This window comes from Neovison vison, chromosome 1 (assembly GCF_020171115.1).
Source record: "Neovison vison isolate M4711 chromosome 1, ASM_NN_V1, whole genome shotgun sequence".
Classification (NCBI taxonomy): Eukaryota; Metazoa; Chordata; class Mammalia; order Carnivora; family Mustelidae; genus Neogale; species Neogale vison.
The window spans coordinates 266,561,339-266,589,039 of record NC_058091.1 but is presented as its reverse complement, the minus strand read 5'-3'; the positions used below and the strand labels follow the sequence as shown (position 1 = coordinate 266,589,039).

General features: G+C 38.9%; 1 protein-coding gene across 8 annotated transcripts in view; it reads right to left on the bottom strand.

The window, feature by feature from the left end:
• Positions 1-32: 32 nt before the first annotated feature.
• The window catches only part of PWWP2A (PWWP domain containing 2A), a 39,925-nt gene continuing 12,256 nt past the window's right edge, over positions 33-27,701 (bottom strand). For 3 of the 8 annotated variants that reach the window (XM_044230320.1, XM_044230326.1, XM_044230357.1), the window contains one exon: positions 15,796-18,403. In XM_044230320.1, coding sequence (XP_044086255.1) covers positions 16,720-18,403 — 1,684 coding nt within the window. In that variant the 3' untranslated portion in view covers positions 15,796-16,719. Of the gene's footprint in view, positions 2,228-4,600; positions 4,721-15,795; positions 18,404-27,701 lie in introns of those variants that run through there. The other 5 variants (XM_044230332.1, XM_044230341.1, XM_044230303.1 and 2 more) reach the window with 4 other exon arrangements.

Genomic DNA, 27,701 nt, shown 5'->3' with positions numbered 1-27,701 from the left:
TCCTAAAAAGTAAACAAAAGTTTTTGAATAACTAAATTTTAAAAAATCAAGACTTTATTGGATAAATGTTACACAACATTCTTTAACATTTAAGTCTTAGCATACTTTAGATGAGAAACAACTTTTGTCATTCAAGTCTACAAAATGAAATAGGCTTGTGAAGATTTGAAATACAGACAAAGGTAGCATGGAGCAAAGCTTAAATATTAAGCAACTAAAGCAATGAAAAAGTGAAACAGCAACATGGTATGTCTAGATCTTAAATACCACCAAATTTCATTTATTAAAAAACGAAAACATGGTTTATAACAAAACACCTCTGAGAATTTTGTCATGAGAAAAAATATTTAGATAACTTATAGGAATTGGGAGAGATCAGGCTTTGCCTTTGTATTTTTATTTCTCGGTCATTTCCATCACTGCACAAAGAATCCTAAAGCTTCATTATTGTACAGTCACCGTGGTGTGGAGTTACATGATTCTTGAAGTGAGCCTGAAAGGTACTGCTGGTGTTCGATCTCAGAAAGAACAAGATGGACTCCAGCCTAAGCCCTAGGGCCGTGAAGAGGGGCCACAGAGCTACATGTAATCTTTAGAGCTCCCTGCTGCTCCAGTTCCTGAGCTGACGTTTTCAGATTTGATCAAATGTGTATAATGACTTCATGAAGATCGCCCAAAAGACTTTAGAATGTCCTCCAAACTTTAAATTACTTGCCGTGTAATTAGAATTTGTATTAAGCTCACTAGAAGACTGTCTTCCTTTTCTTCTTGAGTTGTAAAAACAAGTCCTAGTCAGGCGTTATGAGATGTTCTCCAGCTCTCACTCGGAACCTTTTCTTAATCCTGAGTGTGGGTCAAACCTATACAGTAAGATTATGAAAAGTTAACAGATAATTTGAGCCAAATGCTCAGTTATCTGTTATGTTGCTTCAAATGAATTTTGTATTTTATTTTTTCGCATTTTCCCCCCCTTTTTTGTATTAAGTAGTCAATATGGTCTATCTTTCTGGTTTAAAAAATAAATCCGTATTGCCACTAAAAAACTTCAGTTTTATTAAAAGTACGGCACCATCAAATATAAAATGCCTTAAAAATGTAGTACTAATAGGTCCATCTGTTTTCCTCATGAAAGTTTTTCCATTCATTAAAAAGAAAAATTAAGGTTTTTCATAATATGTATTTTCCAAAGACAAGAAAAACATTATGGTCTCCAGTAATAAGAATTCATGTTCCATGCATGAAAGCTCTTTATGGATCTGTTCCTACTGCTTGTTCCCAGGGTCAAGTCCCACCTGACACCTGGGAGGGTATCTTGCAGTTGGAAGGAAGGGCTCTCCATGAGAGAGGTCCAGATCAAAATTCAGGAAAAAAGCCTTTCCACCACAGTAGAATTAAGAACTAGCTCTTAGAGTACATATTTTCACTCTAAGGTCAACACTAGCCTATCCACTTTGAGTCAGAATTTAAAAGGTAAGAATGCAGTTATGAAAATGTGCACAAAATGTTAAATACTGGTGGCAAATAAATACATCTTAATATGTTCTAACAAGCAAACGTATATTCAAGATAATACAGCCCTGTTTTATTGAAGAAAGAAAAGATCCAAATTCTCTGTGGGGTGGGGCAGGGCACTTCACCATCCTTTTAGTAGGATGTTAGGAAATCTTTCCTGTTGTTTCCACTGGTACCCTGAAGGAGACCTTGGCCTTGCCTGGCAGCTGTGACACTTGCTGTGTTCATAGGAGAGCCATCTTAGAAATACCTTTGCTCATATCTAAATGGATTAACAAAACCTTGGAGAAAGCACAAAATTTTAGTTTAAAAAATAATTCAGCATCTCTGTCATCATCCCATGCCTTTTAGGCCTGTCCAAACTGTACTGAAAAGAATTTCACATTCAGAAAAGTTACAGTCAGTGATTCTTGATACGTAAGATTCAAGTGAGTTCTCTCCGTGTTTCGTATCACTTTTCTCCTCCTCTCATGCATAACTTATTGCAACAGTTTATTTTTTATAAAATATTCCCCTAATACCCTTTCTTCAGTTTCATATAGCAAAATTTGCAAGTGCCCCTTTATAGACTGTTGGTTTTAACCACTGCCTTAACATTAACTTCTTAGTGCAGCTTTAAAAATCTGAGTCTCCAATGTCATTCAGTCCTGATGCTCTGGTGTGGTATCATTATGGGACCGGTCCATGAAACCAGCATCCTGCTAATGTCTTTGTGCTGAAATACAGTAAAGAAAAGGAAGAAAATGTAGTTAAGCACAAGTAAATAAGAGAAAAATGATGTCCTCGTTCTTTAAATTCAGCCCTATTCATGGGTTCACACTTGTTTCTTAAAATCAGCTAAACTTAACCAACATTTGAAAAGACAATTTACTTCCACTCTAGACTAGCAGAAGCATTCATTTTATTTCCAAAGTACAACTGGCCAAATTCCACCATAAAACTGTTGTCACCTTCACAGAGTCAAGCTGCACTTGAGGTTTTTAAAAATCCTTGTTGATGAAGATTTGCCTAGTGAGGGTCTCCATGCTGCCCACCCCCTTCCGCCCCGGCACCCACATTCACCTCTGGAAGTCCACGCCACTGCCAAGGGCCGCTCTGAAGCGCCAGTGGCCTTCCAAGCCCTGGCTGCCCACAGGCTGAAGCCGATTCACATACGAAACCAAGCCAGGCACCGGTCAGCTGCTGACCGTACCATCTGCATATGTACAAAGAGCAAACGTGGGGGTGGAGGGTGCCTTCCCCAAGGTAGACACACCAGAAGGCATCCAGAGCACCATGTTGCTACTCGAAGACAACTTCTGTACACTAGACTGACCAATGTTGTCCCTTATTACACCAGCACACCAGATCAGGATCAGAGGCCCTCTTTACCATACCTCCAACAAGAAGCAAGACTGAGCAAAACATTTACAGAGGACAAGGCTTAGAAAAATTACTGCCCAGACAGCATGACCAGAATTTCTGCCCAGCGTTATCGACTTCCCTTTAATACCAAGTGGTAAGAACCCCACTGCAATCCTCTATCATCCTTGGTTAATGCCTCTCGGTTCCAGTAAACTAAGTGCCAATAAGAGTTTAAATTCCAAAAGAAGTGATCGTGTAGAGAATGATGATTATTTTTTTGGTCAAGTGTATTTTTTAAACCAAAGATCTGTGGCATGTTCAGTGGAGTAATAACTGACACAATAAACACAGAATGCAGAAAAAGAAAAACCACCCCCATCCTTCCCAATATTTAACTTCCAAAGATTTCAAAAGTCTTTCCCATTCTTTGCTAGAACTCTTGATCTTCTATTAGCTTCCTGGGTTGCCTTCCTGACTTACTGGATCAAGGCCTATAAAACACAGTAACAGGGCATTCTGCCATGTTTTTCTCATGCAATAGCTAGCTGTAAATACCCCACACATCAGAAAAGAAGGTGAATAGTCTTTGCTTCTGAAGAAACAGAATGCTTAACACCTTTAAATTTGATATTAAACTAAGAAACGTTTACTTTTTAAAACTATTACTAAAATACTCTTTAGACCCACACAAAACTTTGGAAGTAAACTGAAAGGAGGAAAAAAAAAAAAGGTTAACAACCAATCCCATACATAATTCCATTTCTTTCTATTTATGACTCAGTATTTGGCTTCAACCTTAGTGAGGCCTATTCAAGTGGCCAAGAAAGCCCAGGGTTGAAGGAGGTCTTACTATTCCTGCGAGAGGTACAGAGAACTAAAACACCATTCTCTCAAGAAATCATAAGGGTAGCTACCATCTCTAGAGTACAGTTCAGAGTTCAGAATCTCCCAGCCTCAATCTCTGATCCCAACTGTGCCATTCTGACCCAGCTTGCAAATTACAGCTCCTGTGTAGTGTCAAGGCCCAATCGTGGCTCTTCACTAGCTGCAAACACCAGAGGGTTAAATAGCCTTAATTCAAGGAAGCAAAAAGAGATCATAAGTTCAAAAGCAGCACAACAGAAATCCTTAAACCTTTCCATCAGTATCAGTATAAGAGCCCAAAATAAACTTCAAGGCACTATCCAAAGAGGTCTCGATAAATGCACTTTATTAAAGAAAAAGATTACAGCCCCTCTGAGTTTTGACTTTTCTTATGTAAATGACAATGGTTTTGAGGTTAATTCACTAAGAAAATATATATATATTCATATATGGATATATATATATTCTTATATATACACACATTAAGAATGACTAAGAAGTGGATATAAAAGTGACAAAGAAAGACTGAGATAGTGAAAAGATAAAGAAATCCACTATTTGACTTCCCATGGAGACTCAGTTGCTATTTGACATAGTTCTACAATCTGATACCAAATTTTTAGCACCCTAGGAAAAACTGTCATTTCACAGAAGCTCACAGGAGGCTAGCTCTACTATTTTTTCTTTTTAGCACAATTGAAAGTTATTTTCACTCATTAAAACTGTCACCTACAGGAGGTACACCCAGCTACCAAGGTCAATGAAAACTACAGAAAAAGAACTAATGAATTCTTTCAGGTCTAGCCTAATCTACTTCAGAATGATTAAGTGATGACATGATGCCCTCTTCACTTTGTGGCAGGGCTTAACACAGACAGACCTGCCCGTCTCACTGTTAACTTCAATGCTCCCAGTCTGAATCCACAGTGGTCTGTCAGACACTGTAAGGGAGCAGCAGGACTCGTCACTGTCTGATGTAATAGCTGCCATTTGTTGAGACCTATGGTAGAAAAAACCAAGTTAACAAAAGTAGAGCAGTCATTTGAGTTCTTTTAAATCCATTTACAAAAAAAAAATTTTAAAAATAAGACCAAAATGCAGTTGAAATTTCATACTGAATGTATTCCAGATAACTTGCTGACTTCACAGGAAGTGAAGCTTGGGTTACTAAAGAGAACAGACTTGAGGTGTGTGCACACACCAGCACTGGCCAGGAGAGGGCACTCTCTGGCACAAGTCAGTTCAGCAGCAAAACACCTTGGGGGGTCCACACTAAGATGCTAACTCCCACATGATGTTCCAGCTAAAAAATTCCTTCTAGCCTACCACTGAGCTAGGGCTGGAGTGGTCCTGATCTTCTCAGTACATGGTGACGGCTGAAGTTGTCATCCTTGTCCATGTCAGTCACTTCATCAATAAGCTCAAAGACCCTATCTTGCAGAATGACCAGAAAATATCTGAATCCTTGTCTGCTTTGCAAATACTCAGGGCCTGACCTTCCTGTGTGAGACAGTACCTGCTTGAAATAAGCTTGACAAGATAAGCTTTCTCACTTGGGCTTTCAGAACAGAGATTTCAAATACAAAGAATAATTCAAATGAAGGATTGCTGTTTTAAGCCTTAATTTTAACAAATTTGTCACCTCACTCCCTTATTTTAAGTAAAAACAATTCACATCAGGGTAGTCAACTCTGGGATCACTGATTGAGAGGATTTTTAGTCCTTATAATGAAATAGTTATTTTTAAAATACTAAGGTACATCAAAAACAGTAACATATAATTGTAACTTTTTTAAAAGGCTTTTCTAACGTTGAGAAAGAAATCTCATACACGTGATCTATAAAAATAGTTACTTCTGAATTTTAACTCAGAACAATTTTCTAAATGAGATTTAATGAGGTTATTCACCCTTTTGTTCATGGGAAAACTTAAATATGCCACGTAAGTATATCTTACATACTTAAATATACTATTAACTGTAACCCAGCAGCAATCACAGAAGGAAAAAAAATAATCTGAGTGCATGAAACAATTTAACTTTGAACCTCTCCCTCCATAAGTAAAACTTGCTAGGTTTCAACAATCGTTCTAAATCTCTTCGGGGGCGGGGGGGAGTGGGGGCCTGGGTGGCTCAATCGGTTAAGCAGCTGCCTTCGGCTCAGGCAATGATCCCAGAGTCCTGGAATCAAGTTCCACATCAGGCTCCCTGCTGAGCAGGGAGTCTGCTTCTCCCTCTGCCCAACTTGTGCTCGCTTGCTCTCTCTCGCGCTCTTAAATGAATAAAATCTTTTAAAACAAATAAATCTTTTTTTTTTTAAGATTTTATTTATTTATTTACAGAGAGAAATCACAAGTAGATGGAGAGGCAGGCAGAGAGAGAGAGGGAAGCAGGCTCCCTGCTGAGCAGAGAACCCGATGCGGGACTCGATCCCAGGACCCTGAGATCATGACCTGAGCTGAAGGCAGCGGCTTAACCCACTGAGCCACCCAGGCGCCCCCAAATAAATCTTTTTAAAAAGGAAGAAAGTCATGCTCTTAGAGCAAAGTTCAGCATTAAAAACTAAAGAGTTAAGATTATAAGATTTCAGACATGTACCTGTTATCTCACCAAACACTCTTTTAAGTTTTCCCTCAATACAATGTAGTATCATGCAACTTGTTCTCATTCTGGTTTTCTAGCCCTTATGCTATTTTTCTAACCACTTACTCTAATAAGGTTTCAATAGTTCTTCCCAGCCTACCAAGATGCCCCTCCCTGCTGGATTCCTTGATAAAAACTAAACTGGGGGTGGCAATAATATGTTTGTAATCAACAGCATCTAAAAATGAGCAATGGGTAAAGAGGACTACCTTATAGAAAATATGGCCACAATGCACAAAGATCAAGGCCTTAGAATGTGTATTTCCCTTCTAACATGTGAAAACAATCTACTCAATCATACCAGTAGCAATAAACAATAAAAAGGAATGTTCAACTTAATATCCATTTTTTTGCCACTTGGCAAAACAACACTAAAAACACCAGGATCCCAAGGGAATACAGCATTTGTACCAATCAGCTAATTTATGCCACTTAAAGACTGACAGGCATAGCTGTGTGCTTCTGATCCCTTTGTAAAGCTCTCCTAAGAGGACCTCCACTCCACTGAGCACCACCAGTGCAGATACATCTCCTGCCTCTGAAAGGATGTGGGATGAGCCAGGCAGAATCCTGGGATGGCAACTTGTCATTAGTATTTAACGGTCTGAACCAGTTACTCTTCCTCATTCATTCACAGGCAGACATCATTTCTCCTTTGTCAGGCCCTATGCTTGGCATAAGGAAGAATAGAAACAGTAAAGGAATAGGTTGGAGTTTATGCAATACATAAACAAATGAGGCAAGAGCTGAACTAGGAGGTGAATATAGATTTCCTTTCACTATAATCCCCATGACCTCCACAAATGCCAGATAAAGTTAATGCATTCTTCTACATATTTATGAACAATCTTACTACAATTATTGTAATCTCAGATAAAAATACATGATAACACTTTTCATTCATAAGGAGTATATGCTACACAAAGATAAAAGCTACCAGGATGAAATTCCTATGCCATACACAGAAAGTGGTGGTTGTGGCAACAGTAGCAAGTTATTTCTCTAGGTCTTGTGCTAGGCATATACTGCTTTAAATATTTAAGTTCTCACAATTACCTTACAAGCTACTATTATTTTCCCCATATCACAGAGGATGACATTGAAGTAACCCAAGATCACACAGCTAGCTTGTAAGACACAGATCCAAATCTTCCCTTGAATCTAGGAAGAAATCTGGCTCAAGACCCTGTCCTGTACTTTCAACCACGTACCTAAAAAGTGAGAAAGAATGATTCTTTGCTCAAGGCGCCTGGCTGGCTCAGTCGATAGAGCATGCAACTCTTGATCTCAGGGCTATGCGTTTTGAGCCCCACATTGGGTGTAGATTGCTTAAAAACAAAATCTTTAAAAAAAAAAAAAAAATTCTTTGTTCAATAAAAGCCTGGTATGGAGTACTTGCTGGTCACTGGCAAGTTATATACTCCTAAGTATCCATTTCTGCATTTTACACTCAACAGGAGAACCTTGACATTCCTCCAAAAACATTCTCCCGAGGCAAGCAAAAAACTTTGTTTTACTAGGGAAAAATTATATCCCTTCTAGGCTCTTTCAGTAGCTTTTTTTTTTTTTTTTTTTTTTAAAGAATTGGGGTGCCTGGGTGGCTCAGCGAGCCTTCAGCTCAGGTCATGATCCCAGGGTCCTGGGATGGAGCCCCGAGTTGGGCTCTCTGCTCAGCGGGGAGCCTGCTTTCCCCCCTCTCTCTGCCTGCCTCTCTGCCTACCTGTGATCTCTGTCAAATAAATAAATAAATCTTTAAAAAAACAACAACAACAACAAGAATATATTTGAAAGGGGCGCCTGGGTGGCTCAGAGGGTTAAGCCTCTGCCTTCGGCTCAGGTCTTGATCTTGGGGTCTTGGTATCGAGCCCCGCATCAGGCTCTCTGCTCAGCAGGGAAGCCTGCTTCCTCCTCTCTCTCTGCCTGCCTCTCTGCCTACTTGTGATCTCTGTCAAATAAATAAATAAAATCTTTAAAAAAAAAAAAAAAGAATATATTTGACACAGGGAGAGAGTACAAATGGGGGGGTGGGGGGACAGTAGAGGGTGGGGGAGAAGCAGGTTCCCTGCTGAGCAGGCTGCCTGAGGCAGGGCTCAATTCCAGGATGCTGAGATTATGACCTGAGCCAAGGCAGACACTTAACTGACTGAGCCATCCAGGCACCCTCTTTTTTTCAGAAAGTAACTTTTAAGTGAAACTTTGCTGGAGAGAACTAATGAGGGACACTGCAAGTTACAAAGTTATCTTACACATTTCTTTTTAAAATGCCTTTGCTAAAATTTGACACACATTATAAGTTTGTAGTTTAAATGAAAAGGGGAAAAGTGTGATAGGAACAGCTTTAGCTGTGGCATATGTGGTTTTCCTTCTAGATAAAGGCCCTAGGGTAGAAAAAATTGAGCTTTAAATCATAATTTCTGATTAAGACTTAGATTTCTAAGTCAATAGAAAGAAGCTGTTACATTTTTATGATATAGGGAAGATTCCATATTTAAAATATGGCTGTGTTTTCATTCTTAATGAGGCCTTACAGAACTATCAGGAATTTGAAGAACATTTTAATTCACATTTAAACCAAGTTTTAAGGGGCGCCTGGGTAGCTCAGTCAGCTAAAATTCTGCCTTCAGCTCAGGTCATGATCTCAGGTTCCTAGGATGGAGTCCCACATTGGTCTCCCTGCTCAAAGGGAACCCTCTGCCTGCCACTCCCCTACTTGTGCTCTGACAAATAAACACATAAATCTTTTTAAAAAATAAATAAACCAAGTTAAGACCAGGTATTTTTTAACTTATCTTTTTCAACATCTAAGTTTTAAGAAACTGCTGCACAAATAAAAGTGTCCAAAAGGAGAAGACCCATAAGTTAGACAACAAGGTATTATAAGCCATCTAATTTATTCAGTGGAAAAATGAGAATCTGACTCAGAAACTCAGCATTCTGATAAGTCCTTATAATTTTTGAGTCTATGTTTCTTTTCCTATACACCTCCCACAACCAAACTTTATTTGTGCCAGAATACATCTACAAGAAAATTCAGGTTAAGCAATTACTTTTTTTTCCCAGAGATTAGATGCATTAAAATTTAACACGATCCATCCCAAGATGGTTTAAAGATATGATATAAAAATAACTTAAGGTACGTGCCTGTGTGGCACAGTCAGTCAAGCTTCTGACTTGGTTTCAGCTCAGGTTGTAATCTCAGGCTCATGAGATCAAGCCCCAAGTTGGGCCCCAGGCTCAGCACGGAGTCTGCTTGAGATTCTCTTTCCTCTCCCTCTGCCCTTCACACTCGTGGTCTAAGTTTAAAAAAAAAAAAAAAAAAAATTTAGGGATGCCTGGGTGCCTCAGTCAGTCAGGCGTTGGCCTTTGGTTTAGGTCATGGTTTCAGGTCCTGGGCTCAAGCTCTGAGTCAGCTTCTCTCTCCTCTGTGTAATCTCTCAAATAAATAAATAAAATCTTTTTTAAAAAAACCAATTTAGCATTTCCTACCAGAGTGTCGTATAAAGATAATCTTAGAATTTTATGTCAAGGAATATTTGTTTTCTATTAACTATACTGACATTAAAAGTAAAAAAAGTGGGACATCTGGGTGGCTCAGTTGGTTGGACTGCCTTCGGCTCAGGTCATGATCCTGGAGTCCTGGGATCAAGTCCCACATCGGGCTCCCAGCCCCACGGGGAGTCTGCTTCTCTCTCTGACCTTCTCCTCGCTCATGCTCTCTCTCACTGTCTCTCTCTCAAATAAATAATCTTTAAAAAAAAAAAAAAAGTGAAAAAAGTGAGAAACAATACACAAATTTGAAAATACGGCAAAAAGTATGATGGTGTGTAGGTAAGTTCTGGAAGCTAATTAATTCCATTACTAAAGTAATTTAAGTGGTTTCCATGTTCATAAAGCTGCCCAAAACAATTGTTTTTGTTACTGGGAGGGGATGGTTTTAACTTAAAATCCACTTGTATGAGACTTTAATTGGCAAATATAATCACACTAACTCACCTAAAAATTTTACCAAGAGGCAGTTGAAGCAGTTACAGTTCTTAAAAATGGGGTGCCATGGGGCGCCTGGGTGGCTCAGTCTGTTAAGTGTCTGCCTTCAACTCAGGAGGTCATGATCTCAGGGTCTTGGGATCAAGGCCCACATTGAGCTCCCTGCTCAGCAGGGAATCTGCTTCTCCCTCTCCCTCTGCCTGTCACTCTGCCTACTTCTGCCCTCTCTGCGAAGTAAATTAAAAAATCTTTAAAAAAAAAAAAAAAGAAAGAGGGTGCCTGGGTGGCTCAGTGGGTTAAAGCTGCTGCCTTCGGCTCAGGTCATGATCTCAGGGTCCTGGGATCGAGTCCCACATCGGGCTCTCTGCTCAGCAGGGAGCCTGCTTCCTCCTCTCTCTCTGCGTGCTTCTCTGCCTACTTGTGATTTCTGTCTGTCAAATAAATAAATAAAATCTTTAAAAAAAAAAAGAAAAGAAAGAAAGAAAGAAAATGGAGTGCCATTAGCATTGCATAGGACTGCAAGCTGATTATGAAGGAATCCTGGAAGCCAGGCAGCCCAGGTGCATGTTCCAATCACAGTGCTTCACCAAGAAAAACACTCCTGTGACTTCACTTCCAAATACCTTCTAGAACAATATCAGCCCAAATTTATTTTTTTTAATTTTTTAAAAATATTTTATTTATTTATTTGACAGAGATCGCAAGTAGGCAGAAACTCAGGCAGAGAGAGGGAGGAAGGGAAGCAGGCTCCCCGCTGAGCAGAGAGCCCGATGCTGGGCTCAATCCCAGGACCCTGGGATCATAACCTGAGCCAAAGGCAGAGGCTTAACCCACTGAGCCACCCAGGCACCCCATCAGCCCAAATTTAAAAGATTTCTATCAAAATCCAAATTACAGATGGAAGGATGACAGGTGCATAACATGTCAATGTACTTAATTAATGACACAGAACAATACACTTTGTAAAAAACAGTTGAAATAGTTAAATTGTGGGACGCCTGGGTGGCTCAGTTGGTTGGACGACTGCCTTCGGCTCAGGGCGTGATCCTGGAGTCCCGGGATCGAGTCCCACATCAGGCTCCCAGCTCCATGGGGAGTCTGCTTCGCTCTCTGACCTTCTCCTCGCTCATGCTCTCTCTCACTGTCTCTCTCTCTCAAATAAATAAATAAAATCTTTAAAAAAAAAAAAAAAAAGAAATAGTTAAATTGTGTATTAGGTGCTCTTAACACTTTTTAAAATACAAAAAAAATTAGTGTTCTATTAATATGACAGGAAGAAATTTCCACCTAAAGTCAGAAGGAAAGGAAAAAAAATCCTTGAGTCTATAAATATTAAGTCTCTTGAGCAAAGATTAAACAAAGAGCTGAGCTGTCTCTCTGATCTTAGTGTCAACTCTCCATGGTAGAGCCACCACAACATCCCAGCAAACTGAAAATACAGAAAGCATCTATACCACTAGGACTTTAAACTTTCTATTACTTTATTCCCTTTATTCAAAACAGCACAAGAGCATATTAATTGCTAAAGCTTTTTTTTTTTTAAGATTTTTATTTATTTGACAGGTAGAGAGCACAGGCAGGCAGAGGAAGAGAAGATCAGCAGACTCCCCACTGAGCAGGGAGCCCGACATGGGGCCTGATCCCAGGACCCAGAATCGTGACCTGAGCTGAAGGCAGACACTTAAACCAACTGAGCCACCCAGGCATCCCTAAAGCTTTCAGTTTTAATTCTACATAGTCTGTCCAGTGAAGGCATGCTGTGAGTATATGCAAACTGTAGATACAGAATATGAAGAGCCTATTAACTCAGAACCAAGTAATAGTAACTGATTCAGCTTCACTGTTTTTTCTCCTGGCCATTGGCATGGCACCAGCCTCTTCCTTTCTGAACTGCCTATTATCAGGCATTTCAATGAGAGATGGTCTTAACAGCCACCATGCTAATACAGTGTCAAGGCAAACGCTAAATATGCCCCAACTTAGAAATAAGGTCTTCAATCTCTCTGGCAAATTCCCTATTGGAGGCTTTCACTGGGCCTAAATCAAAACAATATCCTGAATCAAAACATCTGATCAACTTTTCTAGACTGTCAGTCCCTCCTCTGCTAGGAGTACTAAACAAAAATAAACTGGTAACACAGAAAAATTCACAATTTAAAAGGGAAAAACCTAATTTTAGATCCAAATTATAGATTTAAGGTAGAGGCATACCTTGTTTTACTGTGCTTCACTTTACTATGCTTCGCAGATAGTGGCCCCCTTTTTTTTTTTTTTAAACAAATTGAAGGTTCAAAACTTCAGAGGCGGAAGTAACTGCAGATGTGGTGGAAACAGCGAGAGAACTAGAATGGGAAGTGAAGCCCGAAGATGGGACTGAATTGCTGCACTCTCATGAGAAAACTTTTAATAGAGGAGGAGCGGCTTCTTACGGATGAGCAAAGAAAGTATTTCTTGAGATGGAATCTACTCCTGATGAAGATGCTGTGAAGATTGTTGAAACAATTTAGATTTAGAAAGTTATATCACCTTTGTTGATAAAAAGCAACGGCAGAGTTTGAGAGGACTGACACCAGTTTTGAAAGAAGTTCCTCTGTGGGTAAATGCCATCTAACAACACTGCATGCCAAAGAAACTAACTTCATGAAAGGCAGAGTCAATCGATCCCAGCAAACTTCACCACCATCTTATTTTAAGAAACTGCACAGCCACCCCAAACCTCAGCAAAAGCTACCCGGATCCATCAGCAGCCATCAACATCAAGATAAGACTCTCCATACCAGGAAAATATTAGCACCCACTGAAAGCTCAGATGGTTAGCATTTTTTAGCAGTAAAGTTTTTTTTTTAAATAAGGTATATATGTCATTTTTTAAACTCAGTGCTACTGCACAGAGACTGCAATATAACTTTTACATGCACTGGGAAACCAAAACATTCAGGACTCCCTTTACTGTGGTGGTCTGGAACCAAACCCACGAGATCTCTGAGGGATGCCTGTATTTCCAATACCCAATTCAGCAATTCTATGTAAAGGAATCCTGTATGTAGGTAAAGGAATCCTGTATGTAGGTGAAGGAATGCAAATGTGTATCTTTCCTTCAACATAACCAGTATTAAATACAACCTGCTCAAAACAAAGGTGCAAGTCAGTATTTTGTATTAAACACTCAGAGGCACTAAGATACACATTTGATTTTAGTGCACTTTCATACTGCCTGAAGTCTGTCTTCATATCTATATTCTTGTCTATTCTACTTAGTACTAATTTCAAATTACTGTTTATAGAATTTCCCATCAAAACCACATTGGATATATCAAGTCATGCAAATGGGCTCCAGACTATGAATTTTACTTTCTCCATCTCACTGACCTCTTTTACATCTAGTTCCATATCTAAAATGAGTCAAAGATACCCCTTTCAAATGAACAGTCAGCATTCTATTCAAAAGATTCTGGGAAACTAAGAGAAAAATACTGATGCTTTAAATTTCTGAGCAATTCTAGAAATCAAGACCTCTTTGGCTGTTACAGCTCGCTCTTTCACTTGGTTTCTCCCCTTGCTAATCCTTTTTTTTTTTTTTTTTCCCTTTCAGATCACTGGATATTTGGCCTAAGCCTAGTTTTCTCTCTACAAATGGATAAAAACATATTTGGTTATCGCCAAAGAATAAATGCCTCCTTTCACCACTTTAAAGGAAAATAGCTACAACTAGCCAATTCAACTCTATCTCCTCCATCTGCAATAAATACTGGATAAATTTAGCTGCTTAAGAAATTTCTATTTGGCATTATTATGTAGAGAAGTTCGATCACTATGTAGCGTATCTGAAATTAAGGTAATATCATGTGTCAACTATACTCAAAATTTTTTTAATTTCCATTTTAATAAAACACTAATATGCGGCTATTGGATTAGTGTTTAGAATATGTATATTTTAAGATTAAGAAATTCTTTGAAATTTTTCCTTACTGAAACATCAGATGAAATATGCCAGTTTAAAATGGAGGGATCATTTGGCTGATTTAATTAGAGATCATGCACATTTATGATTATGCTTCAACCTTTCCCTTAGTGATATGGACTATATAAAATTGAATGTTATTTTTGTATTCAACAATCATGACTTTATCCCCACGCCCAACCCCACCCCAACCAGGGCTTCCAAAACAAATGAAATTTGGTTTATGCCACCAGAGCACATTTGCCAAAGCACTTATTAGCGATATCCACTGTCAAACCCACTATGTTAAGATAAAACTCACCTGGATCATTACATGAAGCCTTGGAGTTACATTATTTTAAGTGACTTTTTGCTCTGCCTTGCTTAAATCTTTCTAAACCTTAGATTCAAACTCAGAAATATCTGAACAAGTTCATTAATCTGAAAAAATACTCAATCTTTTAAGATACTTCCTTAAAACCCCTCAGTCACACCATGAACATCTTTCAACCTGTTATAATCAAAGAATTTTAAAAATAGTATAGTTGTTTCTGTTTGCAGGAAAGAATATGTTCTACTCAAGTGAAAAACATTGTTTTTTTCAATTGTGTGTTTAGTTATAATCAAAAAGCATTGACTGAGTTCCCCAGAAGAAATTCTACTTGCTTTTGCAGAAATCAGTACATAAATCATAAAAGCCTGTTAACTTTAAGTGGACAGATTATGGGTTTTAATCTCCATTAATCTGTTCATTTAATTCCATAGGTAACTAAGACATTTCAAATTGGATTACTCAGAATTACAACAGAAAGTTGCTCTCTTTAAAATTTTCAAGTTTCCGAAGTGTCAAACTGATATTCTATCAAAATTCAAAAGGTAAACACAAAAAAATATGAAAACAACTTGAAAAATCTTGGGATAAACTTGCCTCCACGGGCAATCAGATATATTTTTCACTAACAATAAAAAGCTAAAAATGGAAAATAAGTCAATCTGAGGGACAGATGGATCATGTAGAAAAAGTGATAGAAGTTACTAGTCCCAAAAGCAAGGATACCTGAGGCAGACCAGGCAAGAGAGACTGGTTTTAACTACCCAAATATAAAAAAAGAGCCATGTGATGAAGTATCAAGGCTAAACATGACGAAAATTAAACCCACACATTTATGAGAAATTGGCGGGAGGATGGTCTCCAATTTAGAAGCATATCAGACCTCTACACTGTAAAACCTCATTTTCAAAATATATGGATTAATCACTTACTTGAATTTTATCTATGGTCAGGTAATATATTCTGATAGGACAAATAGGAAAATAAAGGTTTGATTTTTTTTCATCTCCTCTATAAACTATTACAAAGAGTAACTTTCTACCATCTTGAAATTTTTCAAAGCTTTTTGAGAAACACACACAAATAATTTGGATTTAGTCGATTTTATTTACAGCTTTTTTTTTTTTTTACATTTCAAAGCATTACACAATTACATTTTCTCATTTTCTGACCTGCAAACAGATACCTTAAATGAAATATTTTTTAAAAATTATCAAATTAGGTACATCCAAAATGCAACAATTACACATATGACAATTCACAAAGTGTAATTTATCAGGACGTATCCTAAGAATTTAGGAACAGCCAGTCAGGAGAAATCTGACCAAATTTAGCAATCAACTATTTACATATCCAAAGACAAACCTACCTAAACTCCCAAACCAGAAATTTGAAAGTTTTTGTTAAATCCCCATTAAACAAGAGTGATGATTCAAACCATGTCAGCCTTAAAAGTCTTAACCCCAAAGACTGGGCTATTTCCACAGTCAGCAACTGAACAGCAAGCATCTCAGTTTGTCAAACACCTAGGTATCAAACTCTGGCGCCATTGTGCACATAGAAAGGCTAGGTATTCATTAATTAAAAAACAAGTAGTCATTAAATAGCCACACTATTCCCCACCCCCAGCCCCCAACCCAGCTCATCAGCCCTTACTGCAATCCCAAATACACAACCTGTGTCACACAGTGACAGGCTCTATGTTATATATATGTATGTATGCATATACACACATATACGTACATGTGCATATATATAAATATACACACATACACACAGTACTAGGTACAAATGGCCATTAACAGTCCCTGCAAAAATTCATTTTCAGTTGAGGCTATGGCTCCTATGCCTTGGGATGGTTTGACTTCAAAACTGAAAAATACTGCTAAAATCTCACTTCCTTAAGACAAAATTTGACTGCTTGTTCTTTAAGCTTCTCAGTCTATTAAAAATGGCTATTAAGGTAAGTATAAAAAAAAGCAGCCAACTGAGTACAATTCCTCTCTCCGATCAGGCCAAGCTATTTCGCAGAAGTTACTCCTGACTAGACTAGAAAATCTGTGGCGCCTTCCAATGGTTCTTGCCTACCTTACTGTCCATGTTCACGTTTCAAACTGTGTCAACAGAGCCCGCACTTCAGGGGTCAGCTGCTTGGCAGCCTTAGCCGCCTCTGTGATAGCCTTGCGATACAGGCCCTTTCTCTTCTTATTAAAGCGTGACTGGAAGTTTTCTAAAAAGGGGGAGAGTTGCGAAAGAGCAAGAAAAGAGGTTGTTGGAGACCCAAACCATGAAATACGGGCCTCCTGTCGGACTAAAAGGCCGTTATCTTTCCGGCTCACAGTTATAGTAAGAATACGGGCTGGCCACCAAGGGAAGCCATAGATCTTGGCCCAAACAATGTCCCCTACACATATGGTCCTGCCATCTGGTGTGACGCATTTAGAGACGTTTTTGGAAAAGACTTTCATTTTCAAGGAATTACTGAGCTTTTTCTCTTCCTTTGAAGAGGAGGAAGTGGAGGAGGTGGAAGGTGCATGCATACTGCCTGGAGGAAAATCAAAGCTTTCAGAAGAACTACACTCAGAGTTGGAGGATTTCAAATCATCTGTGCTATCAATGCTACACACGGAAGCACTGGAAGAGTCAGATTTCTTTTGATTTAGGGTCATGTAAACAGAGAGATTGCTTTTGCTGCCCTTTTTGCCCAGTGTCTGTGGTTCATCCTGCTCACCAGGCACAAGCACTTCATTTGTGTCCTGAACCTCACTGCTGGCCTCTTCAGGGCCTTTTGAGGGACTCTGATTTTCTGAAGGGGCCTCACCTGCTGAGCGGGTAGAGGTGCAGCGAGACTGGGGCTTGGGTGCCATCTTGCCACTCCGCATTTTCTCAAGTCCCGTCTTCAAAGAAGAGTCATTTTCTTCATTCCTGTACCTTTGTGGTTTTAAACGAACCCGAGGTGGAAGGGAACCTGAGCTAGGACTCTGATAGCGACGTGTGAAATGGACTTTTGAATGTGCATTTTTGGATGTAGAGGTTTCACTTTGCTTCTTTTGTGCCTTTTCTTTGGCAATTTTCAACACTTCCCGAGCTTTTGCATGATCCATGTTCTTACTCTGGAGCACTTTTTTAGTACTTAACTGAGCTTTTGATGTATTTGCCTGAGCAGAAACTTTGACTACTCTGCCTCTGCTGTGAGCAATATTGGAAACCTTCACCACAGCATTTCTTTTCTGGCTTTCATTTTGGTTTTTCCCATCCACTTTATGGTCAGTTTTCAGTTTTTTGTTCACAGTAGTTACACTTTCGTTTCTCCGTTTTTTATCTTCGTATTTAGAAGAGTCACTTGCACTACTACCTTTTCTAATTTCCTTTTTCTCTGCAACAACACTGGTTTTACACTTGTCACACAGGACTTGCCTGGGTCGCAGTTTAATAGCATTCATTATTGAAGTAGGTTCTTCCCTGTACATTTTTCGTTTGGGTCGCTTAATTTTCCGAGGCGGTGGCTGAGGTATTGACTGGTTATAGGTGTCCCTGATAAACAAAGGGGGAGGGTAAGGTGCTCCTTCATGGAAGAGAGGCGGTGGTTTGGAAGTCCACAGGCTTTCAGCCAAGCCTGGCTCGGGAGGCGAGATGCGAGAAGGGTCATCGGGAACAGCACCATTCACTTCACGCTTGACTTCTGTCCCTTCTTGGAATGTATTACTTTGGAGCTGCATGGCTTCAGGTTTCTCCTTATATTCCCTTTTGGGAAACACTGTCACAGGGATCCCATGGGGCCCAAACCTTGGAAAGAAATCAAAGAAAAAAAGAAGCCATTAACTCAAGGTCTATGATTTAATTTCTTAAATTGAAACAATACTCAGTGTTTGTACATATGACCTTTCCCGAACTCTTATTTCATACTAAAGAATAAAAACATAAAAATAAAAACCTACTGACCACCTCCCCACCAAAATCCAAAAGCCCCTCATTTTTTATTGGTCCTACATTTTAGGTATAAACAGATTACAAATTTAAGTATGAAATCAAATGACCGTTCTAAGCAGCGCCAGAAGAGCTGATATTATTTAAAATGGACCTTTCAGTCTTAGATCAAAAGGTGTTCTATCAGACAGTTTAACATTTTATATCATTTGATACTACATTTGCTGGACTTTGGACAACATACATAACTCCCTCTGGTTCTAAGAGCTTTCAAAAGCTTCACAAAACAAATTTAGCCTTAACTACCCAAAAACACTGAATCAATAAAATCCCATCTCAACTTCACTTAATCACTAAAGAGCCAAAGACCAGCTACCAGCTGCTCCCTAACTCTTTCATCTACCTCCTTCCCGCAAAACCACAAAAATGTGAAAAATTCAGATGCCCAAATTACCACATGAGCAGACAGGTACAGAGCTGTGGCTAACTTTTTAAAAAATGTATCACACATTAAGAAATATTTTCAGGGGCACCTGGGTGGCTCAGTGGGTTAAAGCCTCTGCCTTCAGCTCAGGTCATGATCCCAGGGTCCTGGGATCAAGCCCCACGTCGGGCTTTCTGCTCCACAGGGAGCCTGCTTCCTCCTCTCTCTCTCTCTGCCTGCCTCTCTGCCTATGTGTGGTCTCTGTCTGTCAAATAAATAAACAAAATCTTTAAAAAAAAAAAAAATATTTTCATATTGTAATCAAGTAATATTTATGTATGTATACATGCACGCATATATACATATACACACAGACTTAAGCTGAAGTTTCACTAAATGTTTAACCTTATATTATGTGATATATGATATCTTTTCCCCTACTACTATTTCATTTATTTTAATGCTAGCCAGACTCATTACATGGATTTTAAAACTGGTCCAGACCCAGTTTGCAAAGCACTAATTTAGAAGACAAACCTTCACGATTCTCAGTTTTCAATAAAACAAGGGTCAACTTAACCTTGTTTGTCATGTAGACTTAGAAATCACTGTGATTTAATCCTCCCGGGTTAACCATCTTAAAGCTAAAATGCTACACTGATTCCTTCACATTAAAATAAAATCACACTACCAAATAATTTCATCATGTGCATGTTAACATGTTAACTTTAAGCACTATCTGATGCTGTCTGAATAGCAGTGAACACAATTCTCTATCTCAATCCTTTAAGGCAGCAAGGATTGGCTTCAGGTGGTCAGAACTCCTAAGATGCAATGTTCTTGCACGTCTTTTTCTAATAAATGAATCTTAGGTTCTCATTCTCTGGCATATGTCCTTATGTCCCCCAAAAGGCTCAGCATATCTTTGTTGGGAAGAAATCTTCACACTGGGCGCCTGGGTGGCTCAGTGGGTTAAGCCGCTGCCTTTGGCTCAGGTCATGGTCTCGGGGTCCTGGGATCGAGTCCCGCATCGGGCTCTCTGCTCGGCAAGGAGCCTGCTTCCCTCTCTCTCTCTGCCTGCCTCTCCATATACTTGTGATTTCTCTCTGTCAAATAAATAAATAAAATCTTTAAAAAAAAAAAAAAAAGAAATCTTCACATTAAGTTTTAAGGCTATAAACACACCTAAACTCAGACAGGGATGTAGTAAGAGCCAACACCACCAGTTCTGTTTCTCATATCTATGTTTATTCTTTCTCTGAAGTCATCTGTTAGTTTGGTGACCACAAACCAACAGCTTGTAAGAAAATACATATAAGCCACAAAGGAAGAGAAAAACTTTTACCTAGGGTGGGACAGACTTGAATATGGGCTAGTCCACAAAGGATACCCTCTTCTCTACATCAGATCTGCAAAGTGGCTTTCTATTCTAGCCTAGGTCTGGTACTTACATGTTTGCTTCCTATTTACCTGCAGGGCAATTTGAGCATTTAGCCTTTTCTCGGTATGAACAAGAGAGGTGAGATTTTTGGATTTTCACATACAGGTCCATTAAACAACATAACTTATCTGAGGTGAGACCACTACTGATACTAGCATCAAATTTCTAACTCTTAAGAAGCTATTATTTTGCCCCACTGCACTTTCACATGGGGCAAAATAAAAAAATTAAAAATGAAAAATTTAAAAAAATTTATTCACAGCTGAATACAAAATGCCCATCCTTTTATTAGGCATTAGGCGTAACTAAAACTATAATCCCCCTAATGTCAGAGGTAAACTTTCACACCTGTTCTTACCAACTTTGTATTCATGGGGTTACTAAATGTCTCTAGATGCAGTTTTTGTATGCATAAAATGGGCTAACACTACTTTTTCCTACCGTAAAGGATTCGACTAAGGGTTAACAGGAAAATGCCAGCCATTTTCTTGACTAAAATTTACTTCATTTAATTAATCTAATCTTACTTTTTTGTAACTTTTCTTAAAAGATTTAATTTATTTAATAGAGAGTGAGCGAGCTTGCAGAAGTAGGCAGGGAGGCAAGATGTGAGAGAGGGAAAAAGCAGGCTCCCTGCTGGGGGGGTGGGGCCTCTTGATCCCAGGACCCTGGAGCCAAAGGCAGAATCTTAACCAACTGAGCCACCTATGAGCCCCATTTGATCTTATTTTAAACTTATTTACTAGACTTTAGGATCATTTCTCTATCTTAATTAATAGTCTCAAAAAGAGGATGAGCTAGCCAATTATTTTAGAACTTTATACCAAATAAGCTGTGGAATCTATTATGCTCTCCCTCAGGAGTTTACTAAAAACATTAATTTCACTTCTGGGGTTTGTTCCTTGCCTTTCCCTCTAAAGCATATAAAATACAAACATTAAACATTTTTAAGTAACATAGGAAGGCACTTCATTGTGTCCTAGTAAGACACCAAAAAGGGGGTGGGGAGGAAGCCAAGCTAGTAACTGTGGGTGGTATATATTTGGCAAAAGTAGAAAAATATTTTTCTACTTTTCTAAAATGTTAACAATACAACTTTCTCAGAGGAATGGAAAGATTAAATCACCTTAAGAGGAAAAGGGATATCAATGTACTACTCCATCTTAGTAATCATGCTGTCTTCCTAACATCGACAACACTTAGTATTATGATGGTGTTTTCAAACTAATGGTGAGACGTTCTGCGAAATCAATTTCCAGGTTCACATCTATGATTTAAACATTAAAAATCAGGGCGCCCGGGTGGCTCAGTTGGTTAAGCGACTGCTTTCAGCTCAGGTCATGATCCTGGAGTCCAGGATTGAGTCCCACATCCGGCTCCCAGCTCCACGGGGAGTCTGCTTCTCTCTCTGATCTTCTCCTCGCTCATACTCTCTCTCACTGTCTCTCTCTCAAATAAATAAATAAAATATTTTTTTTTAAAAAATTAAAAATCAGGGGCACCTGGGTGGCTCAGTGGGTTAAAGCCTCTGCCTTCAGCTCAGGTCATGATCTCAGGGTTCTGGGATTGAGCCCCGCATCGGCAGCTCAGGTCATGATCTCAGGGTTCTGGGATTGAGCCCCGCATCGGGCTCTCTGCTCAAGTGGGGAGCCTGCTTCCTCCTCTATCTCTCTCTGCCTGCCTCTCTGCCTACTTGTGATCTCTGTCAAATAAATAAATAAAAATTTAAAAATAAATAAATAAAATTAAAAATCAGAATCTATTTATATGTAACTGCAATGAAACTTTCATATATGCATGTATATACACATCCATATATAAAATACATTTGTAACTATGCTCAAAATTTTGAAAACCATCAATTTATGAAACTGTAACCTTAATAAGAATATAAAGTAGCAACAAAACTACACCCTCTCTGGGCAGCTGGCTAATCCAGTCAGTAGAGCATGTGACTGATCTCAGAATGGTGAGTTCAAGCCCCACACTGGGCATGAAGCCTATGTATAAAAAAGAAACAAAACCTATCTTCTCTTGGGGCGCCTGGGTGGCTCAGTGGGTTAAAGCCTCTGCCTTCGGCTCAGGTCATGATCCCAGGGTCCTGGGATGGAGCCCCACATCAGGCTCTCTGCTCAGCAGGAAGCCTGCTTCCCCCTCTCTCTCTGTGCCTGCCTCTCTGCCTACTTGTGATCTCTCTCTTTGTCAAATAAATAAATAAAATCTTTAAAAAAAAAAAAAACAAACCTATGTTCTCTTAAAAAAAAAAATCTCAAAATCTATTTTGCTTTAGGTTTTCCTAAGGTGAAGGTATTTATGTCTCATGTGAATGCTCACCGAAGGGCAACCTCAGCAGAGGAGTATTTCAATCATTCCAGAGGTGAAAGGCTGACTAGTCCCTGCCTTGCTGGAGCTTTAGGAGAACTTTTCATAAATTCTGTAAGACTTGAGCAGTAAGATGCAATAGCATCTGTCCTCTTTGCTCCACCCCTTCTACACGCAACACGCAGGTATTTATTATCAGTGACTCATCCTAACCCTTACCTATTTTCAGTATTAACTACTATCCAAAAATTCTACAAGAAAAATATTCAGGTATTATGACTTAATTAAAAATAATGTCTGGGGAACCTGGCTGGCTCAGGCAGTGGAGGATGTGACTTGATCTCTGCATTGTGAGCTTGAGCCCCATAATGGGTAAAAAGTTTTCGTAAAAATAAAATCTTTTGGGGAGCCTGCGTAGCTGTCCATTAAGCATCTGACTCTAGGGTTTCAGCTCAGGTCGTTATCTCATGGTTGTGGAACTGAGCCTGAGCCCATGTTGGTCTCCCCACTCAACAGGAGTTTGCTTGAGATTCTCTCTCCCTCTGCCTCTGCCCCTCCCCACCCCAACTTGGCTTGCTCGTGAGCTCGCTCTCAAAATTTAAACACCAAAACAATGAATTGATTTTTTAAAAAACCCTTAAAAAATAAAAATAAATATGGGCGCCTGGGTTGAGCCTCTGCCTTCGGCTCAGGTCATGATGTCAGGGTCCTGGGATCAAGCCCCACATTGGGCTCCCTGCTCAAGGGGGAGCCTGTTTCCCTCTCTCTCTCTGCCTGCTCTCTTCCTACTTGTGATCTCTCTGTCAAATAAATAAATTTTTAAAATCTTTAAAAAAAAAAAAAAAAAAAGATACCTTCTGAGGAAAACCAGGTGAAGTGTACCAGAGATCTCTGGTACGAAGTCCTGTGAATCTATAAAATAAAGTTTTAAGGGGCGCCTGGGTGGCTCAGTGGGTTAAGCCACTGCCTTCGGCTCAGGTCATGATCTCAGGGTCCTGGGATCGAGTCCCACATCAGGCTCTCTGCTCAGCAGGGAGCCTGCTTCCTCCTCTCTCTCTCTGCCTGCCTCTCTGTCTACTTGTGATCTCTCTCTGTCAAATAAATAAATAAAATCTTCTTAAAAATAAATAAATAAAGTTTTAAAACTAGCTACCTTAACGGAGGACTGGCGATAGCCAAAATTTTGAGGAGGAAGAATACCGGGGCTTAACAGCCATTTTGTGCAAGGCAAGATAAAGAGAGAAAGGATTCTCACCTAATATAAAGGTGAAACAAATGTAATATAGAGTATTTAATAAACTAGAATTCAAAAAGTGACATAATTATAGTAAGGATAACAATATTTTCTAGTATTTAGGTTCCACTTAGGTCTGAATTTTATTGATGATTCTAGATTTGACTAAGTTAAGCTTTTATTCACCCACTAATAAAATTATGGTATTTGCTTAAGATTTCTAGCATTACCAATTATTCCTATACTTAAATAGGTAACACTTCTTGGCGTGAAAACTATTATCAAAATTCCATTTCCACAGGAATACTTCAAACAAAACAAAAAATGTTTACCAACAACTCTTACCTCTTATGCTGAAAGTTTTTTTCTAATGCTGATGTATTAAAAAAAAAAGAAAAAAGAAAAAAATGGTGATGTATTGTTTACCAGCATTCACTTCCCAGCAACCTCAATCACCTTATCTCTGACCTAGGATTATAATATTTTCCTTCCTGTTTACAATAGTTTAATAGTGCACAACTGATTTTCACTTTCTTCTTTCAAATTCTGGTTGCCAAATTCCAACTGTAAGAGGAAATTCTTGTAAAAATATTTTACAGTAAAAAATAAACAAAAAACTAAGGTATTGTATTTTAGGCAAGGAAACGGGTCCTGAAGAATTTGACACCCAAAAAATTCCGGAGGGTTAGTTGCGACAGCCCCATTGACCAGACTTCCCTCCAATAACCAAAAAACTTAAAAGAAAGCTTTCCTTCCCAAAATTATGTTCTCTTAAAGAATCTACAGTAAGCAAAATTTAAATGCAATTAACCACATGAAAAATAATAATCCAGATTCATTTCAATTCAAGCAGTTGTTTCAGAAATAACTTCTGCCTTAAATTAACAACAGGTTAAATCTAAAGGAGGGAAAACTGTAAAGCAAACTTATTTTGGTTCATATGCCATCTCTGGAGACTGGTTATTATGTCAAAACTTAATCTTAGGACAAGTGAAATTAATAAGCTGCAAACAAAATTTTACATAAATAAAAGTGTATGTCTAAGCCCCCTAAAATTAAAGATTCAGGCCAGTATACACACTTCTGGGCATTTATAATCAAAAACACATTCTCCAAGAGAGATTTGCACACCCATGTTCACAGCAGCATTTCTCACAATACCTAAAAAGTGGAAACCAAGCCACCCATCAACAGATAAATGGATAAATAAAATGTGGTTATGTACATACAATGAAATATTACTCTGCCTTAAAATGGAAATCCTGTCACATTACACATGGATGAACCTTGAGAACATTATGCTAAGTGCAGTAAGCCAGAAACAAAAAGAGACTGTATGATTCCACTTATATAACATAACTGAAGTAGTCAAAATCAGACAAAGAAGAATTTGGTGGTTGTCAGGGACTAGGAGATAAGGGGAAATGCAGATTTTTTTAATGGGTCTAGAGTTTTAGTTTTACAAGATTAAGAAGTTCTGGAGATCTGTTTCACAATGTGAATGTACTTAACACTAGTTACTGAACTATACACTTAAAAATGCTTAAGATGGGGGTGCCCTGGGGCACCTGGGTGGCTCAGCTGGTTAAGCGGTCTGTCTTTGGCTAGGGTCATGATCCTGGAATCCCAGGGCTGAGCCCCTTGCTGGGCTCTGCACTCTGCGGGGAGCCTGCTTCTCCCTCTGCCCCTCCCCACTCACGCTCTCTTTCTCTCTCAAATAAACAAATAAAATCTAAAAAAAAAAAAAAAAAAAGGAAAAAAAAGAAAGATGGGGGAGTGCCTGGGTGGTGCAGTTGGTTAAGCAGCCCACTCTTGATGTCAGCTCAGCTCATGATCTCTGGGTCCCACGATGGAGCCCTACATCAGTCTCCAAAGCTCAGCAGAGTCTGCTTAAGTTTCTCTCCCACTGCCCCTTCCCCTGCACGCCCTCACTCTTTAAAATAAATAAATCTTTTAAAAATGGTTAAGATGGGAGGAGTGCTTCCTGGATGGCTCAGTCAGTTAAGCATCCAACTACTGATCTGTGCTCAGCAGGGTGTCGGCTAGAGATTCTCTGTCCCACGACCCCACCTCTCCCTCTGGTCTCTCTCTAAAATAAGTCTTTTTTTAAAAATGATTAAGATGACACATGTAGGTGTTTTTTACATTTTTTTTTAACATTTCAATTGTGTATCTACCTAACATAGAGGGGAAATCTGATGATAAGCAGTTTATTTTCATGACAGTAAAGGAATGATTAGTACAAGGGATATAACAGTAACTACACTGACGAGAAACAGGACAACAATGTGACCTGAAGGAGAATCTAAGTGAACATCAGCAATGAGAGTAGATGTGGAACCCCGAGAATACTGCATCACCTGTATAACCTGATCCTCTGATGAGCAATTATCAGAGACCTAAACTGAGGAACAATCCCTATTCCATATATTCTATGGCAACCGAATGCAATATATGATCATTTACTGGAGGAAGAAAAAACTTTAAAGGACATTATTGGAAAAACTAACAAAATAATGAAATATGGGCTGCAAATTAGGTAAAAGTACTGTTTCTTGCACTTAAAAACTATACTGATCTTAAGAAATAGATGCACAAGTATTAAGGGGTAAAAGAGAATGCTGTATGCAACCCACTCTCAAAATAGTTCAAGAAAAAAAATACATTGAAAGAACAATAAAGCAAACATGACAAAATGCTAAAAATTAGTGAATTTAGATAAAGCTTATTTTATTACAGGGTGCCTGGGTGGCTCAGTCAGTTAAGCAACCGCCTTGGACCAGGTCAAGATTCCAGGGTTCTGAGATCAAGCCTCACATCAGGCTCCCTGCTCAGCCGGAGTCTGCTTCTGCCTCTCCCTGCCACTCTGCCTACTTGTGCTTTCTCTATCAAATAAATAAAATCTTTTAAAAAATAATAATAAAGCTTATTAAGAGTTCTCTGCTGTATGAAATTTCAAAATAAAGAGGTTTTCAGTATTAGTTTTGTGGGGGATTTTTTTTTTTTTGGTTTTCAATTAGTTTTTAAAAAATATAATCTTAAATTTAGTTCACCTCAACTCCACCGAAACATTTTAAGCAAAGAATGTTTATAAAAAAGAAAATTTGGGGGCATCTGGCTGACTCAGTGAGTAGAGCACAGGCTTCAATCTCAGGGTCATGAGTTCAAGCCCCACTGGGTGTGAAGCCTACTTAAAATAAGAAATTGAAAAAAAAATTGTTCTACTTAAGCAGAAATGCCAGCAAACACACCTCAAGTACCACTAGGTACAAAATCTATATTCAGACACAACTATGTTAATTATTCAGAGGGTATAAAACTAAGTCCCAGCCCTAGAAGCCAACTTAATAAGCAAGACCAAAAAATTTAACACTCGTTGCCAAAAGAGACTACAGACTTGAGAGGGAAAGGAATCACTATGGATTAGTGATCAGGCAAAGAGCTTCTCAAGAAAGGACCACACCTAGAAGGGCACAGGTAGATTTACTGAAAAAGCAAAACAGGGAGTGGTAAAGGGTGGTTCCACATTTCTGAATGCTAATAACCATCTCTGTGGTTTAAAAAAGTAGTTTAATAAAGTGAAACACTGAGTAGGTGTGGTAAAAACCACCTGATGACCAGATGCATTAGGAATCACCAGTCAGTAACCTGATTTCCCCTTCTAGGAGGCAGGTAAGAATTCAGAGGCTTAAACAAGCAATAAAATAAAGATCATCCATCTGGCAGAAAGAGAAGG